At 53.0% G+C, this 18,287-nt stretch overlaps 1 protein-coding gene across 6 annotated transcripts in view; it reads right to left on the bottom strand.

Annotated features, from left to right (window-relative positions):
- PCBP3 (poly(rC) binding protein 3) overlaps positions 1 to 18,287 on the bottom strand; it is a 211,351-nt gene that overhangs the window by 40,749 nt on the left and 152,315 nt on the right. For all 6 annotated transcript variants that reach the window (XM_036851546.1, XM_036851549.1, XM_036851560.1 and 3 more), the window contains exon 3: positions 13,093 to 13,228. In XM_036851546.1, the coding sequence (XP_036707441.1) occupies positions 13,093 to 13,102 (10 nt within the window). In that variant the 5' untranslated portion in view covers positions 13,103 to 13,228. The remainder of the gene's footprint in view (positions 1 to 13,092; positions 13,229 to 18,287) is intronic.

The following is an 18,287-nucleotide window of genomic DNA, read 5'->3' as shown; positions in this document are numbered from 1 at the left end:
ATTGTGATGAAATACAAGTTCTCAATTTTATCTTCTATGACTTTTGTTTAAAATTTTTATCTTTTATGAGCGAGCCTTCTTTTCCTATATTTTCTCCTAAATAGGTTATAATTTTAGATTTTACATTTGGATGTTTGATCCATTTTGAGTTAATTTTATGTAAGTTGTGAAGTTCAAGTCAAGGGGTTTTTTGTTTTGTTTTGTTTTATGCATTAGCCAATTGTTTCAACACCACGTTTTGAAAAGACTGCCCTTTCTGTATTAAGTTGCTTTATTACCTTTGTCAAAAATCAGTTGTCCATATGTGTGTGGGTGTATTCTTGACTCTATCCTGTTTGATTATGTAAGTGCCTATCCATCCACCAATACCACAATGTCTGGATTACTGCAGCATTATGGTGACATAAAATTACTCCAACTTCAATCTTTTTAAAAATTCTCTTGGTTTAACTAGTTCCTCTGTGTTTTCACATAAATTTAAAAATCATCTTGTTTGCATCTGCAAACAGTCCTGCTGGGACTCTGACAGGAGCTGCGTTAAACCTGCAGACCCACTTGGAAGCACTGGCACCGTTACGTTGAGTGTCCCAGCTGTGAACACGGAGGTCTCTTATTTAGATCTTTGATTTCTCTCATCAGTATTTTCTAGTTTTCAGCACACAAATTCTGTGCATATTTTGTTACACATATAGCAAGTATATAACTTTCTGGAGTTCCCGTAAATGGTGTGTTTTGAATTCTGGTTTCTGATTGTTCATTGATGGTATATAGAACAATATTGACTTCTGTATGTAGACCTTGCTTTCTCAACAACTTGCTAATTATTACTAGTTCCAGGAGTTTTTTTGGTAGCCTTAATGGGATTTTCGAGGTAGACAATCGTGTTTTTTACAAATAGAAATGGTTTATTTCTTCCTTTCCAATCTGTATGCCTTTTCTTTTATTTACTTGTCATATTGAACTAGCTAGAACTGTGTCCTCTGTTCAGCAGGAGTGGTGAGAGCAGACATCCTTGTCTTGTTAATGATTTTAGGGGGAAAGCAGTAGCTTTTCACCATTAACTATGATGTGAGTTGGTAGGTGTCGCTTACTCCATTGCTCCAGAACCAAAACCTCATTTGATCTTTTATATTGATTCAATTGGCAAAATCTATTTATAACCAGTACTATTTAGTGAAATTCTGATAAAACAAATTCTCCAATCATTCTTTTTTAAAGGAATATTCAAATCAAAAGAATTCTAGTACAATGACTACTGTCCTAATAAGACATGCAGCTATAACGTGCAGCCAACCGCACACGGTACACAGGCTTGCCCTTATGCAAATGCACTCTGTCCTAACACGGGAGGGCCAGTCCCAGCCCTGTTTTACATATGAGTCCCACAGAACTGAGTGACAACAAGTTGGCTCCAGAGCTCATGCTCCTGACCAGCAGACAGGTGAACTAGTCAAACATAAACCATTGACAGCATTTGTTTCAGATGTGAAGAGAGAAGAGCCACGTTTGAAAGTGGCATGTGATGCCCGAGCCCTGAGGCACTCTTCTGAGGGGAGGGCCAGTAGACTCGGACATTAAAGCAGAAGCCGTTTTACAGCAGTCACACTGCCTACAGGTGCAGCATGCGTCAGCGCGGGATTTCTCGCCCAGAGACGGGAGCTGGAGGAGTCCCGCCAGCCAAGCGCCATCTGAGGCCCGCACGGCTGCAGCGAGCGCACGGCGGCTCTGCCCCGTTAGCTGTGCTTTGTCCAGAGCTACACGCAGGGCCTCAGCTGTGCCGGGGAGAGACCGTGGAGGGGCCCTGGGGGGAGGGCCCGCACACTTGATTTATCCTGTTTAACAGCTCACTGCCCCGTCAGGCTGCAGGAGGCCAGGACAGCACAAACCCACAGAGCTTCTTGGCTGCTTTCGGCTCCTGGAGGACTCACAGCGCAGAGCACGTCCTTGAGGCCGGGGAGGAGGGAGATTTCTGCAGGAAAATGCTCTCGCCGGCCTCAGGTAATGTTAGAAAGACGCTCGGGCCGACACAGCCTGACTTCAGTGAGCACTGCACACAGCCTGCCGGCTCCTCACTCAAGTGTCCGGACAGACAGACGTGCCAGGCTGGGAGGCTGGCTGCCTGCTCACCTCCCTCCCTGCTGCAGAGGCCGTGGAGCGCGGGTCTTTCCTCTTGCTGGGAAGGTGCGGGCTTCACCCAGGGATACTCCTGTCCTACATCTGGGGAAGCGCCCAGGGTCCAGGGTGTCACCTACATCAGAGCGTATGGCTTGCAAACATTCTGATTATTTCAAACACACCGTTTCAAGATTAATAACACCTCTGTTGCGGAGATGGCAGGACTCCCTTGGATCCGACTCTGGTCCTGCGGTGAGGCCTGGGTGTGGACTTGACCCTCCCGAGGCCGTGGCTCCCGGAGCCCGACTTCTCTGTGCACCGGCCACTGCACACAGCAGGTGCTCGGCCTGTCTGTGCACCGTTTGCCTTCCCTGGACCCTCAGGCCACACTGGGAGGCTGACCACGGCAGGGACCGTCCATCTAACACTTGGTTCCTAGCAGGGGCCTGTGCTGGGGGTGCAGGACCAAGCAAGGAGGAGCCCTCACCCTCCAGGGGCTCAGGTTGGTGGACAAACAGGCTGCAGGCTGGTCCGCTGTCCGTCCAAAAGGCTGAGTCCACGTTCGGTCCCTCCCCCGCCCCTCGGCTGTGTGCTCCAAGTAGGTCAGAGAGGCGAAAGCGCCTCTTCTGGAGAGGAGAGGACAGTCGCTCACGGCCTCCGGGCCAATGGGATGTGAAGGTCGAGAGGCTGGGGAACGGTCCCCACGGAGAGCGTGGGCGGCCTCCCTCCTGCCCTCGCCCTGGACGGGGGATGGGACATCTGGACGGGGCGCCAGGTGCGGGCGAGCCGCGCGTCAGGGGAAGTTGGAGACAAGGGCAGGAGCGCACGGAGCCCGCCCCTGGGGCTGCAGACTTGGTGCTCTGCAGGCGTCGGTCCAAGAACAGCTTGGGTTTTCTGATGTTGCGTGACTTGGCCCAGTGCAGCGGACTGGAGGCCGGCGGGAGAGAAGCGGCAGGGATGGAGCCGTGCTTATCCACCCCGCCGTCCGGCGACGTGTCCCTGCACGTGTGTGTGCTGGGCGTCCGCCCAGGACATCAGGATGAGCCGGGTGCGCGGCACAGCACGGAGGGTAGAGGCCGGGTGCAGCCCAGGCAGAGCCCCCGGGAGCCTCCAAGGCGGAGGCACAGCCGCAGTCATGCGGGCAGCAGGCCCCTCACTGGGGAACCGGTCCCGCCGCGGGCCCGCAGTTCCAGCCTCTGATCAGCTAGGAACTCTGAGTCAAATATTAACAGACAGAATCGGCAATGTTGGAGGACTACTAATCACAACACCTCAGGGAGGTTTACACCTGGAATAGACAGGTAATTTAATACCGGGAATCCTGTCAACATGATTAATAAATTAAATAATCATACAAACAGTAACAACACCTAAAGCTGATACAACGTTCACCGTGTGCCAGGCACAGTCCTCCCTGTAGCCCCGCCAGGAAGTGCCCCTCCACCTCACAGACCGGATGCGGGGCAGGGGGCTGGGGGCAGGCAGGGGGCTGGGGGCAGGAGGCCAGAAGAGCCGAGGCCTCAAGCTGGGAAGCGCAGAGCTGGTCCCCAGCCCCGAGGCAGGTGCAGGAGGCACTGAGCGTACTGCTCGGCCTCCCTGGCAACACAGGACAGAAGCGCCTTGAGTACGCTCAAGACCATCTGCCCAAAAAGAGCAAAGCACTGGTTTCAAGCCTGTGCCCCGGGCACCATTTTTTACTGGGGAAAAGGGGGACACAGAGCTCTTATTTCCAGCTTTCATTACAACAAAGGGACATAGATGGTAATTTATACCAAGAAAAATGCGGGAACCAGGGAATAACTTTAGATAAACGTAACAAAAGAAAGGGTGTTGCCCTGTTAGCGTGAAAAGCAAAAGAGGCCAAGATTAGTTGAGCTCATGAGATTTTTAAGGAGAAATAAAACCCAACCAGTTATGAGGAAAAAGGCTGGCTGGGGGCACTCTGGTCAGGGTCCCCTCCCAGAGCTCATCTCGGATTTGAGGTGGTGCCCGCCACAAGGCAAGGACAGAGCAGGGCCCCGCTGCCCGACGGGAACAGACTCTTTCACTTAGTAACCGGGGCCCAAAGAGTGCCCTCGAGCCCTCCCAGGGCCGCTCCCCGGGCGGCAGGCAGGCTGGCCAGTCCAGGACTTGCCTGGAAAACGTCCTCAGAGGAACGCACCCAGAGCCAGCCCTCCTCTCCCGGCTCGGAGGAGGGGGGCCTGTCCTGGGAAACCCGCCTCCCACCAGTTCACACCAGGAGGTCGGCCTCCCCGCCACACAGGGTCCCTCAGGGCAGCACCCCCCCATCCTCAGGACCCCGTCAGGACCCCGGAGAGCAGGCGGGGAAGGATGCTGAGGGCAGGAGGCCCGAGGCCGGAGCCGGGGTGGGGTGGGGGGAACCAGAAACGTGAGGACTCAGCCCTCGCAGGAGCTGGGCCCTTTTCTGGGTGCTGTCCCCCCAGGGCTGCCCGGGTGAGGGTGCCCCAGGTGCCAACGGGGTTCCCCTGTCGAGAGGGCGGCTTCTCTTTCCTAAAAAGACCCAGGGTCACCTCGGCCTCCAGATGAGAGCAGCACTGGGGGCAGCATCGCCGACCGGGAGGCCCCCCTCCCTGCAGCTGATGTTCCTGATGGAATTAGTCCCCGGGGCTTCAGTCCTCCGAGGGCCCGTGAACCCCGCAAGCCCTGCGCGGCTCACTCCCTGCAAGGCCTGGCGTGCTCTCTGAGCTGTGCTGGCGGAGCACAGGCAGGCGCGTGCACGGGGGTGGGGGGGGGCTCCCCATTCCCACCTCCCAAACACAAAGGCAGATCTGTAAAGCCAAGTACAGACACGGCACAGGTAACCCACACAGCACCCAAGCGGGGTCTAGCTCCCGACCTCGGCCGGGAAGAAGTGGGTCACACGAGCTTCGCAAGACAAGGGCTGTGGGCAGCAGGACCTGAGCCGCACAGGACAGAGGACTTGACCGAGCTGCCGGAGCCGACCGCCACCCCACCCCGAGGGTCCCGACAGGGCGCGGCCTGCGAAGCCTGTGGGCACCGCCTCCGCGTCCCGGCACCCCTCGCCCATTTCCTCAGCACCGGCGCCGGGTCCTTGCTGACTGGGGGCTGCGCTTGGGGCACGGGGACAGGGGTGATGCTCTGGGCCCGGGCGGTCATCTCGCCGTGCTTCTGGAGGCCAGGCCAGGTGGCTGTCCCGGAGGCAGACCGCGGACACAGCCGGGAGACAGGACCCTGCCTCTTCCCTGCCTGCCCAGCCCAGTCTGAGGCAGGGAGCTCTGGAGCCGAGGGTGTCACCAGCTGACACCAGCTGTCCGGCCACCCACGGGCCCCCAGATGCCACTCCGGAGGCTCTGTGGCAATTTAAACCTCAGAAAGTCAGAAAAACAAGTTTCTCAGTCACCCAGACGAGCTGCTTTAAAAAGATCTGATTATAATAACAGTGGGATCCTTTTTAAAACGAGCAAAAAGGACAGAATAAAAAGGCAAAACAAAGGGCAGCAGAACTGTCCCTGCTGAGGTGTGAGTGTGACAGGGTGGGCCGTGGGCGGACCCCTTTCAACTGGGACACAGGATCCGGGGGCTGGGAAACAACTGCCTCAGAGCAGATTGAACCCCACCCCTGGGGGGGTCGCTCTTGTTGGCCCCTGTCCTGAGCATTTCCTAGGGACACACGTGACCTTTTGCATAAATATCACAGCACGTGTGCGCCTCAGCTTGACTTCAAAAGCAGTGTGATTAAGAGGCTGTAAAACGCGCAAAGCTTAAATCACAGCTGGATTTCACACCCACACTTAACACCAGGAGGTGTGACCACCAACTCACGACAAGGAACAACTCCGCATCACGGCTCAGCCCCATCTGGAGAGCTTGCTTTGCGCCCAGGGCGCACTTTGCGGGCGGCCCCCCTGCCACCAAGGTCCCTGGGGTTGTCCGAGCTCTGAGCGTGGCAGGTCGGTGCTCTGTCGTTCCTCCCCTCCCGAGTGGGACTTCAGGGTGCAAACGTGGTCACGTGAGACTGACCCTTCTGTCACCGGCATTGGCCTCCCGTTTGGGGCGAGGCCCTCGGTGCCTCCTGGGCCGAGTGCCTGCGGGTGCCCGTCCCCGGAGAAGGCCATTTCCAAGTTGCCACACGTCCTGTCTGGGTCCTTCAGCTCATCATCTCGGCGCAGAGGCATCTGTGTTTGACGTGAGGTCAAGTTCTGACTTGGGGTTCAGCTTTTTTTAATAGATACCTGATGGACCCAACGCCATTTACTGAAAAGTCTTTCTGTTCTACCACTTTTATTAAAGCAAACAAAACAGACCCACCTCCCTCCAGACCAGTCTCCTCCACCGACATCCATCACCGGCTTCCTTACTCCTGCCCGGCGGTGTGTTTTTATACAGGTTTCTTTCCCTCTCCTTTCTTGCCTTCTTCTGGATTGTTCTTAACGATACCTCCCCCCTCGGCGCGGGGGCTGCCCGCTTGGGGAGTGAGCCCAGCCTCGGCCCTGCCCCCGCCGGTCCCCGAGTCCCCGGAGTCGCGACCACCCAGGAGCAGGCCCAGGGCCGTCCCTCCCGTCCTCCCTCCACCGGCCGCCGCCTGGGGCTCGGCCTGGGCAGCAGGGGCGGCCGCGTCTCCTCTGGTTTCCGTGCTGCGGGCAACACTGTTGGCAGTGGGGTCTCCGTGCGGGAAGGGCACACAGGGAACAGACCCCGTGTCACCTCAGGACAAGAGACTCCGCTGCCAGGTCACACGCGGGGAAGAGGACACACATGGCTCAGCTGTGACCTTCCCCGTGCCCACCCAGCTGCGGGCACCAGCACCGCCCGCGGCTCTCACACTCACACGGGCACCAGCGTCCCCAGGAAGTTCTGTGGATCACAGAACCAGGCTCAGCCCAGAGTTCCTGACTCAGGCGGTCGGGTGGGGATAGACAAGACTGCCTCTCCAGAAGGTTCTCAGGTGGTGGCGGGGGTTAGGACCCTCTCGGAGGCGCACCGACGGGCACCGTCCTCTAGAGCGGCAGGGGCATGCCCCGGAGAAGGAGCCGGGCCCTTCCCGGGGGACCGCCTGGAGCACCGGCTCCACCCCGACGGGCTGCCCGTCCTCAGACCCTGACCTCTGAAGCTCCCCCTCGGCCAGAGCCAAGACGGCTCTTCAAAGGCTCCAGCCCCGGGGGCGCGCGGGACCCCAAACCTTCCTGAGGCTGCTGGACCCGGTGATGTGCCTTTCACGGCGGTGGGTTTCCGCGCCTCCTTCCGCAGAGTGGGGGCCTCGCAGAGACGGTGGGGCACTGGCGGGGTGGCCCGGGGGGCGCGTGCAGAAGGCGGCCCAGCTCCTCCTGCAGTCCTTTTGGTCCCCAGACGAGGCCAGACCGAAAGCCAAGAACGTCCGTCAGAGACCGGCCCAGGCCAACGTGAAGCACGAGGACGAGCTGCTGGCCGTCAGGAGCTTGCAAGGGGTGCCGTGGACAGAGGCTGGCCCTCTGCTTAGGGCACCTTCCTCTGAGATTGTGTTGTTTCTGGAAAAACAATCTTCTATTCCGCTGGTAAAAAAGGGCAAGTCAGTGCTCCTAACACTGGCCGGGGTGCAGGTTTACTTCCAGGTCTTGTTCCCCCCAGAGCCAATTATGGGGCATAATTTACATGAACGCACATGAACCTGCTACCCACACAATGACCGAGCCCCATCCTCCCAGCCGTGAGGACGTATGTCAGGTGGAACAGGAAAAGGAGACAATGTGAAAACTGCATTGAAATACTGGGCACTTTCCCAGGCACAAAGGAAGCGTTTAGAATCATAAATACAAGAACGATTGAAATTTCCTGCTCTATCTTAAGGAATAGTAGAAAAATTTCCCTTTCTTCAAGATGGCAAAATGGATAAAGAGCCCTTTAGATATAGTTCATGAGACTCTTTCAAAGGCTGCAGTTGGAAGGAACTGGGTATCACCCTAAATGCCTAATATTTCTACAAGAGAAAAATCTTATTTTGTTACCAAGGGTGCAACTGTTATTTTTACATCTCAAATGTGGGGGAATTAATCATCTACAGTGTCCACATTCACTTCTATGGACTTGGCTATAGACCTATGTTTCCTGGAAAGCCAGTTAAGATACACATTTTAAATATTTTATTTCTGAAAAGCAAAACCCTTTTCTCCGGTAGAACACACTCAAATCAAATACCATACAACTTTGGTTTCTGGCAAACCACTCTGGAAACATTTTTTTCCCAGGAAATCCTAACAAGAGCGTATAGTTTGTCTAAGTATGGCACCAGTGGCCAGCCAACTACACAGATATTGCAAACATTTTATAGTCTACTCATTACCTGCAAAATATGTTCATCAGACACCCTGAACTAATGGAATACTTCGATTCACTTATAGGACAGGTAAAAAAATTTTTTTTGTTATTTATAAGCCACAAAGCTCACGTTAGTTTTACAAACACTTTTAAAGTACTGTACCTTTCCCCGCTGCCTCACAGAGGCTCCATGCTCACTGGCCTCCCAGGGACAACAGAAGGGCGTTACTTCTCATCTAGCATCAAGCTCCGAAAGTGCGTGTGCTCCACACGCCGCAACACACACGCATCGACCTTACTCTAACATGTGCATTTCACGCCAGTGGATGCCACCGGCTCACCTGGTCACCGCAGGGGTGGACATTCCCCAACAAAGGTGCTGGTCCCAAGGAGGGAGCAGAGCCCTGGGCCCCGGGGATGACCAGCCTCTCTGAGGGGAGGATCACATTCCCATACCTGCCCCAGGAGCACCAACAGCTGAAAAATGACCTGTTTGTTTCCTACGTAATAGCTCACTAACACTGGAGTGTCAACAGTGACCCTGATCCTTAAAGAGGAGCCGTGTTGTCAGACCAGGGGAACGTCTGGAGCTCTCGGTGAGGACCCCACGCTCCCGCTCCGTCAGCACCGGGCACAGCCCAGCTGGATGGCCCTGGACACCCGCTGTCTGGGCTCCGCCTGGCCTCGGCCGGGCCCGCAGCCCCTTACCTCAGAACAAAGCCACTCTGTGCGGTCGGGCAGGGCCGGATGGATGTGGCTATCAGACAGATGGTCACTCTCCCCGTTTAGAGAAGATAAAAATGCTAAAGGAGAAAAATTAGAGTGCGGTTTTGTTCTAAACCAGAGGAGGCTACAGATCCCATTGGCCTCAGGTTGGAGACCTCGTGACATGGGACCAGGCACATGTGACCTACTTTTCGCCCAGCTCCCCTCGTTCCGTTGGAGGGGTGCGCCTGGCGGATGCGCTGTCATTTTAATGACGCCTTCCCCCAACAGGGGCCACCGCACAGACCGCCGTGCCTGCGGGACATCGGCCACGACAGCTCAGGCCTGGAAAAGGAGGGGGGCAGAGACCTCGGGCCCATGTCAATCGAAACACAGCTCTGCAGAGCCGAGCCACTGCCGCCCCTGTCAGCTGTCTGCGCGCTCGGGGGCTGGGTCCTCACCAGGACGAGGCGTCTGAAAGGGCACCACCCGCAAACCCTCTCCTTCTCCCAGTTTTCTCTTCCTCGTGATCTAGGGCTTCTAGGTGCTGCCTTGGAAGCCAGCTGTGTGCAGGAGCTTAGGCAGCACTGAGCGCTGGGCGTCCTGAGAGGAGTGAGCCCGACAGTGGGGCTCTGGTCTGGGCAGCAAGACGGAAGGACCGACCCAGACCCATGAGAGGACATGGAGGACGCAGCTGGTCCCCCGGTCAGAGCGGGCACTGCCACCAAGCAGGAGGAGGTTGCCCTGTGACTGCGCTATCACCTCCACCTCTCGCCATCTCTCACGAAATCAGATGCAGATCCAGGGAAAAAGCCAAACACCTACCAGGTGGGGAAACTCCGGCGCAGAGAGGACCCGCTGTCCGGGAGGACGAGCCTGGCTTTGCTGGGGGCGGTGCCAAGCTCCCGCTGCGAGAGCCCGCAGAGCGCGGGGCACCTTGTGACGCCAACTGGGGTGGCACCTGCCAAAATCAGCCTGACTGTTCGTTACGGGAAAAAACGGAAAATGCATATAATGCAAAAGCCCTGTAACTTCATCCCCCAGAAAGACCACCAGTGAGAGTGGCGTGTTTTGAGGTCGGCCTCGTCAGACGTTTTTCCAGTAGGTGTGTGTCATTATACTTTTTCACAAAAATAGGCCCAAACCACCCAAGTTTGTCCTTTTTTTCTCACTTAACATTATATACAAAATATTTTTGTATGTCACTATACTTAAATCTACACAGTAGTGATCAAATTCCCCATGGTATCCCATTTTATGCATAAGATTTTATGCATTTAATTTTACGCATTTTCATGCATAAGGATATAGTCAACTGCAAGGACTGTATATTCTGGGTTTTTGAATTGTTATATTAAACAGTGTTTTAACAATACTCTTCGGGTGGACCTCTCTCTGTCCGTCTTTTATTGCCTCAGAATATTTCTTTATAGAAGGTCAAAGGACACACGTGCTTGAGGCCCTGGATAGGGTGACAAACCGACCCAGCCAGCGGCACCCCCGCGAGGAGGGGCCCTTCCCGGCGCTCCCACCCACACTGGGCAGCCTGTCATCGGTGCCCACGGGGCCCGGCGTCCTGGGGATGCCAGCGTCAGTGGCTGGCAGGGAAGGAGGATGCCAGGAGCCCTGTCATGTGTCCTGCACTGTCAGCTCGTCCAGTCCCCGCAACAGCTCTGTTAGGGACAGAAAAGGCAGCCCTGTCACTCGGGCTTGCTCACGGTCATAGGGCACAGGCTGCTGAGGGCCCCCTGTCGGCCACTGGGAGGGTGCTGGGAGGACTGGGCACTGGCCTTTGGGTCTGGTGGGGGCAGGAGGGGTACAAGGAGAGCGAGTGGCCACGCGAGGCCACCAGGGTTGGGAGGTGGTCACGGCAGGTGGATGAGCCCCCAAGGCTCCCCGCCTGATTCTGCGTGGGGAGAGGTGGCTGGGGGAGGAGGAGCTGAGTCCTTGAAGAAGTGACAAGGAGAGGAACAGCGAGCAGAGGGGCATGAAGGACCAGAGTCATGGGCCGAAGAGAAGGAGCTGAGGGCGCGGGGACCACATAGGAGGCCAGAAGGTGCAGCCTGGACATCGGGGGAAACCGAGGATGGTGGCATCCAGGGTGTCTGGGGCTGACAAGCCCACAATGAGCTGAACGCGGCTGAGGGGCAGGGACAAGGCCAGGGCAGCACAGGACAGCCTTGCCAGCTGTGCCTGCTAGCTGTTTCAGCGTGGGTGTCGGGAAGGGGGGGACCCACACCGCTGAGCACTATGCCTCCTGCCTTGGGGGGTCGTGTTCATCGTGCTAAGCGGCCGCTCACTCGCTTGCCCACGGCTGGGGCTTCTCTGTCTCACTGGACTCCACCCATCACCCCTGCAGCCTGCCCTGTGCCCGACACAAGGTCAGGCGCTCAGGCCTTGGAGCACAGGGGCACCTGGCAAACGTGGCCGGGCAGAGGGCAGGCCCACAGGCCGGACAGGGGCCCCCGGTGTGGGGCTGGGTGGCGGGGGGGGGCAGGCAGAGAGCCTGGTGGGGTCCCTCGGCCCCCGCCTTTGCTGAGCTGCAGCCTGGCCTGGGGGTGGTCCGGGCCTGTCCTCCACCTCCACGTGGTCCCGAAGAAGCCTGGTCAGACGGCTCTGGTTTACATAACCAGCCTCGCTCTTGACAGCAGCCTGGGACGTGCCAGCCGTGTGGAAGGAGCCGTTCCTTCCAGCTCCTGCCCAAAACCAGAGCTGCCTCCAAGTGACCTGTCACTGACATTCACGCAAACAGACACCTGGAGGCTGAAATGATTTTAACCTTCCTCCATACAAAGCAAAGATCAAAACAACACAGCGTGCAGGCTTATGGAATTGGGTCAAGCACCACAGGATTAAAAATGCTGAGCTGCAATTAAAAGAGCAAAACAAAGCCAGACAGACAACATTTGGATAGGGCAGAAGAAAAGCTGCCGTGGAGAAGAATGAAGAAGAATTTCATAAAGTCGGTCAGGGGGCCCTGTACCCCTTATTTATTAGTTTTGTGACCTTTTAAAGATGCACGTGTTTCTTTGACAACCACCTGGGAGATAGGTTGACTCAGAACCTGTACAATGTGTATGGCGTGAACCCGGATTAGTAACTCCCACAGCTGGAAACAGTTTCTCAGTGGCCACCTCTGCGGCCCCGCGTGAATAAGGCACCCTAGAATGCACTCTTCAGCCTTCGGCAATGCCCTTGTAACCTGAAATGCACGGGTGAATAAACTAGAACTGGCCTGGAGAGGACCAGGCATGAGAGCTGAGCAAGGAACCTTGGAGGCCTCCATTTACAGTGAGACACCGAGGCCAGGGAAAGTCAGTACTGCAGGCTCAGGAGCCCTGAAGCCCCGGGCAGAACTCGGACCTCAGGGTGCTGGGTGGAGTGCACAGCGGCACACAGGACACACAGGCTCCGGCACACCCCGTCCTGCACACGTGCACCCAGGCTCCTGCACCCACACCCACACGGCAGGACGGTCAGCAGGGCCAGGCCGCCTGCAGCGCTAGCACGGGGCGCTGCATGTGGCTAGTGTCCCTCACAGACCCAATAAGCAAGCAGACCACAGACCCAGCTCTTCAGATTCCCCACCTAGTGGAATGAGGCCATAGAGGCCTGAAAACAGGGAACACATAGGCGAACACAGTTCAAAGGCATCCCACGTTCCTCAAAAATTCAAGGGAAAAAGCCAGGGAGAAACATTTCTGCCTCAGCTTAAACCTGCTTCTTCAAATTCTAGACGTGCCTTTTCAAGAGCCGATCAGGAATGATGTTCCTGCCCGATCACATTATTGCATCGACTTCCTTTCTTAAAGTTTCCTTTTTCATGGCTCGTCTTCACTTCCTGGCACTACTCCCGGCTGACACCATATCACGGACTAAAGAGGGTAAAATACAGCATGGGCCCTTCAAACACATTCCATTGTTCCATGGTGAGTCTGACTTTGCTACACATTCTTGGTAAACAGACAAGCAGACAAGGGCCGCTTCACAGCCACTCACCTTCCCCCATAAGCAGGCTGGACGAGTCAGAGCAGGCCCATAGATAGCGTGTGTTCACACTCGTTGTGACCTAGAGCATCACAACCAGAAATGGCGATTCACGGGAGGACCGGCTTTGGTCGTGGAGCCCACCGACCTGAAACACAAAACACAGGGGCAAATGAGCTGACGAATTAGGACCTTGTGCATCGGGACTGAGCTTCAACAGAACTGCTTTCTTGTGTTCAACAGAGCAGCAAGCATTTCTTAAGATTCAGGTGTGAGACGCGCGGGATGTGATGAAATGCCAGTGAGAGCTCATCCTGGGACCTGCCCTACGCGGCCCGGAGGGGGCCTCCACTGCACAGATGAGCAGTCCAGAAGAAGTGCTTGGTAAAACTGTACACACTTTTGAGAACATAAGTGAACAGTCAACTTTCTACTTGTAATATTTAGTATATTTATATGTATATATACTGATTTTAAAAGTTATGAAACTATATATTAACTTAAACACACTGCTGGTTTTCTACTTTACAGCTGGTATCATCATTTCACTCGAACCCTTCCATTTCAGCATGCAATCTGTCCACCTAGTCTTTTCCAGAGTGCATCATTTTCTCCTTGGTCTAAGTTTCTTGACTCTTCACTTTTTGAATTCACATTGTTGCCCAAACAGGAAACTTCATCCCCAGGCACAAGATGTTTATAACATACCCTCTTTGCTATTTTTCAAGTCCAGGTGTAACGACCTCTGCACGTTACTGTCAGGGATGCCTTAAAAGGCTCTTTACAACAGCATCCAACATTTGGAACTGTGAGGTCAGAGCACCAAAAATAATGAGAAGCCCATGTTAAATGTCTCTGTCTTTCTCCATGTCAATCAGGTAACCATTTTAGGCAATAAACAACATCACTGAGTCTGTTTCAAGCTAAAATATCTTACCCATATAATATGTTAAGGTTCAAAATGAAATAAATGAGAAAATACGAAATGTAAGGAAATGCCATGAAGGTGACATTGAGTAAAAGCCTCCCTCTTTCACAGGGGCAGACGGTGTCTCCACTGGTGCAGGAAAAGGGTCAGCGTGTTACTGATTGGAGGATCGGAGAGGGCTGAAGGTCACGAGTGGGAACTCATCAGAAAGCAATGGAAGAACAAGGGATTGTCTTGGCTCCCTTGCCAATTAGAAAAGAACAGTCTTACAGACCTGAGAACAAACGTATGGATACAAAGGGGGGAAAGTGGGGAGTGGTGGTGGTGGTGTGATGAATTGGGAGAATGGGATTGACATATATACACTAATAAGTATAAAATAGATGACTAATGAGAACCTGCTGCATAAAAAATAAATAAATAAAATTCAAAAAAAAAAAAAAAAAAGAACAGTCTTGTATGTGCAGTGCCAGGAAAACTGATAGCACACACCAAAGAGTGCACTTGAATCCTTACCTTACACCACATGCAAAAATTAACTCAAAATAGATCAAAGACCTAGACTTAAGAGCTAAAACTATAAACATCTTGAAGAAAACACTGGAAAAAAATTTTTCATGGCATTGGATTTGGCAATGATTTCATGGATATGACACCAAAAAGCACAGGCAGCAACAAAAAGTAGATGAACTGGACTTCATCAAAATTAAGAACTTTTGTGCATCAAAGGGCACTAATAAGAAGGTGAAAACACAACCTACATAATAGAAAATATCAGCAAATCAGATACCTAAGAAGGGATTAATATTCAGACTATATATAAAACTTCTACAACTCAACAATAAAAAACAATTAAGAAATATATGAAGGATTTGATATACATTTCTCTAAGGAAGATATAGAAATGGCCAATAAGCACAGGAAAAGTAACTCAACATCATTTGGCATTAGAAAAATGCAAGTCAAAACCACAACGAGCCACTTAGGATGGCAATAATAGTAATAATAATGAAAATGATAATAATAAGAAGAAGAAACAGAAAATAACAAATGTCAGCAAGGATATGGAAAAACTGGAATCTTCATACACTGCTGGTGGAAATATAAAATGATATAACCCCTTTGGAAAACAGGCTGGCAGTTCCTCCACAAGTTAAACCTAGAGTTCCTATATGACCCAGCAACCCCACTCCTAGGCATATACCCAAGAGGTTGAAAATATACGTCCACAGAAAAACCTGTACATGGATGTTCACAGCAGTGTTGTTTATAACTGTCAAAAAGTGGAAACAATCCAACGTCCATCAATTGATGACGGTGGATAAACAAAACGTGGCGCATCCTTATAACGGGATGTTATTTGGCCACAAAGAAGGGGATGAAGTACTGACCCGCGCGGCAACGTGGATGGACCTTGAAGACATTACGAGAAGGGAAAGAAGCCAGACACGGAAAGCCACATGTTGTGTGCTCGCATTTACAGCAAACGTCCAGAACAGGCCAACCCACAGGGACAGAAAGTGGACCCACGGTTCCTAGGGCTGAGGAGAGAGGGTAACGGGATGGGCGTGGGGTTTCTTTTGGGCGACGAGAACGCTCTGTGATTAGACAGTGGTGATGGTTGCACACCTTTGTGAATACGCTAAAAACTACTAAAATATGCAATTCTAAAGTATGAATTGTATGATAGGTGAATTACACTCAATTAAAAAGAACAAAGGTAATAAATACTCAAAAGTTTTTTTTAAAAAAGGCAATGGAAGAGACCTTGTATTAAACATCACGGAGTTAACATGTGTTTACTCCACCCTTACAGAAACTGCACTGAAATGACGCTCACAAAATAAAACAGCACAAACCCACAAGCACTAAGAAGTCAGGAGGAGCGAGAAGAACCAACAAAGGCTTTCAGCACAACCCTGGGATGTGGGAAGTGGGTGAAAATGTGGTAAATAAGGAGCAAAGCAGAGACACTGACACCGCAGCCTCTAAGGGAAGAAGCCGCCCGGAAGCCGGCCGTTCGCCCCCTGTTCCAGGGAGAGCAGGGCCTGCAGGCACTGAGCGGCTCCACGGGTCAGAGGGGCAGGGAAGTGGGTGGGAACAGCAGTAACAGTTAGAATTGTCTGTGAGGAAGCATTAGGGCCTCAAGTGCCACGGCACCGTTGTCGCCAATCAAGTACTCCTGTTCCCAGGGACACCCAGAGGTTTCCTCTTGGGAAAGGGTGACTCTTCAGGACAGAAATGCCGACATCACCCCAGGAGTGTTACGGGGACGAGAAGTGAAAGAACGAGACCTCATGCTCCTCCCTGAGGCCCGCGGCGCCCTAGCAGACGGGGTACCCCTCACTGTAAGTCACATAAAGGAGAACGAGCACGACAGCACTTTCTGATGACAGCGCAAGAAAGCCAGAAATTAATGAACTAAAAGACATTCCATTTGAAATTTATATCACCCCAGAAACCTCTGAAGGGAACTCGTTTACTAAACATACAGCCTGACGTAGCACTGGGTTTGGTAAGAAGCACCACGAGACCAGCGACACGGAGAGTGATGTGACGGACTCGCTCGCGCAGTGACCCACTTCTCCCAGCATCGGCCACCGCTTCAGGGAGCGGGACACCGAGCTCCCTGTGGAGCGAGAGGTGAGCGACGGGCACCGTCTCGGAGGGAAGGCTCTGCCGTTCTCTTTTCAAAACTCAACTGGTGCTGGAAAGGGGGGTGACGGAGGAGACAAAGTGGGGTTCACGACTCCCCTCTTCACCTCTGCGGCCGCCCCTCGCTGTGCGACCCACTTAGTGACAACAGGAGCAGTGGTTTTCAGCGGCTCGCTGAACAGCCCGCCACAACGCATCAGTTTCAAAGGACCAGAGCCCGAGGACGGCGCATCCCCTTCCAGGCACAGTGCAGACAAAAGCAGCCCATCGAGCCGCAAACGACACACATGCGCACACAGGCAGACACTCGCGTGTGCACGCAGGCGTGAGCGGCTCCCACTGCCGTCCGCACCCTCACGTGGGGCCTGCCTTCACCGGAAGGTCAGAGACATCGGACGACCGGGAGCAGGGCTGTCCTGCTCTCCACTGGGCGTCCTCTGTGAGCCCTCCTGCCGGGAAGCTGGGCGGCAGGAGAGGGTGGGGGCAGGCGGGCAGGGTGCTTTAGGCCACTTGAAGAGGGGGCAGGTGGAACCTGCGGGAAACAGGGCTGTGAGAGGATTTTGATAAATCACGATATTTTAACACCGGCAATCTGGCTGCTGGTGTGGAAACCAGGCTGAAGGTGAAAAGCGGCAGGAGAGGAAGCCGGGAGAGAATTCAGGAGATTACCCGCTAATCCAGCCAAGAGATGATGGTGAGGAAGTGCCTCGATGCCCCAGAGCCCGCGAGGCGTTAATCTGAGGAGCGACCCCAGGGCCAAACCAACAAACCACCCAACTGGCGGGGACGCCATGGCACCCCCGTCACAGTTCACACAAGGACAGTGAACACGGAGCGAGTTGTGGACTATCATGTGTGTGCGTAAAGCTGCACCTGACATTTAGAGGTTGTACATTCTCCTAAAACTCTCAGAGAACAAAACCAAAACTGACAATGTTCTAACTCATAATGCAAGTTTCAACCAATTTTGAAGACATGGAATCAACAGACCATGCCTTCCACCCAGTGGGCAATTAAATTAGAAATCATTAGCAAAAAGATAACTCTATAACTCTCCTGGACATAACACTTTTTAAATGATTCTAAATAAGAAGTGGATGGGAATGACATGATGAAATTAGAAAATCATGAGACCTCAACAATAATAAAAGTGCTGCATGCCAAAATTTGTAGCATTCAGCTACAATAGAACTTACAGGAAAACTTACAGCTTTTAAAAGCCTATACTAGGAATAAAGTCAGAAAACTAGTGAATAGAAAATCCAATTTTAGAAGTTAGAAAAATAACAGAAAGTATCCACAGAAAATAGAAAGAAGGTAATTATAATAAAGAATAGATCAGAAGTTACAAAAAAAGAACCAATTGTGAAAATGAACAAATATAAAATTTGGTTCTTCAAAAAAGGTCCCAAAATATACAACCCTCTGATGACGCTGATCAAGAAAAATAATCCAGAAGGCACAGATAACTGGAGTAATTAAAAGGAACACCAGGCCTTCTGGTTCTGGACAAAATGAAGCAGACGCATTTTTCCCTACATTCCTGCTGAGTACAACTAAAAACCCTGTGTTAAACATGAAACAAGCCTAAGAAAAATTGGAAAGGTGGAGAGAAGTGCCTGGA

Source organism: Balaenoptera musculus, chromosome 4 (assembly GCF_009873245.2).
Source record: "Balaenoptera musculus isolate JJ_BM4_2016_0621 chromosome 4, mBalMus1.pri.v3, whole genome shotgun sequence".
In the NCBI taxonomy this organism is placed as follows: domain Eukaryota; kingdom Metazoa; phylum Chordata; class Mammalia; order Artiodactyla; family Balaenopteridae; genus Balaenoptera; species Balaenoptera musculus.
The sequence above is the reverse complement of the archived record's forward strand: the minus strand, read 5'-3'. Positions and strand labels throughout refer to the sequence as shown.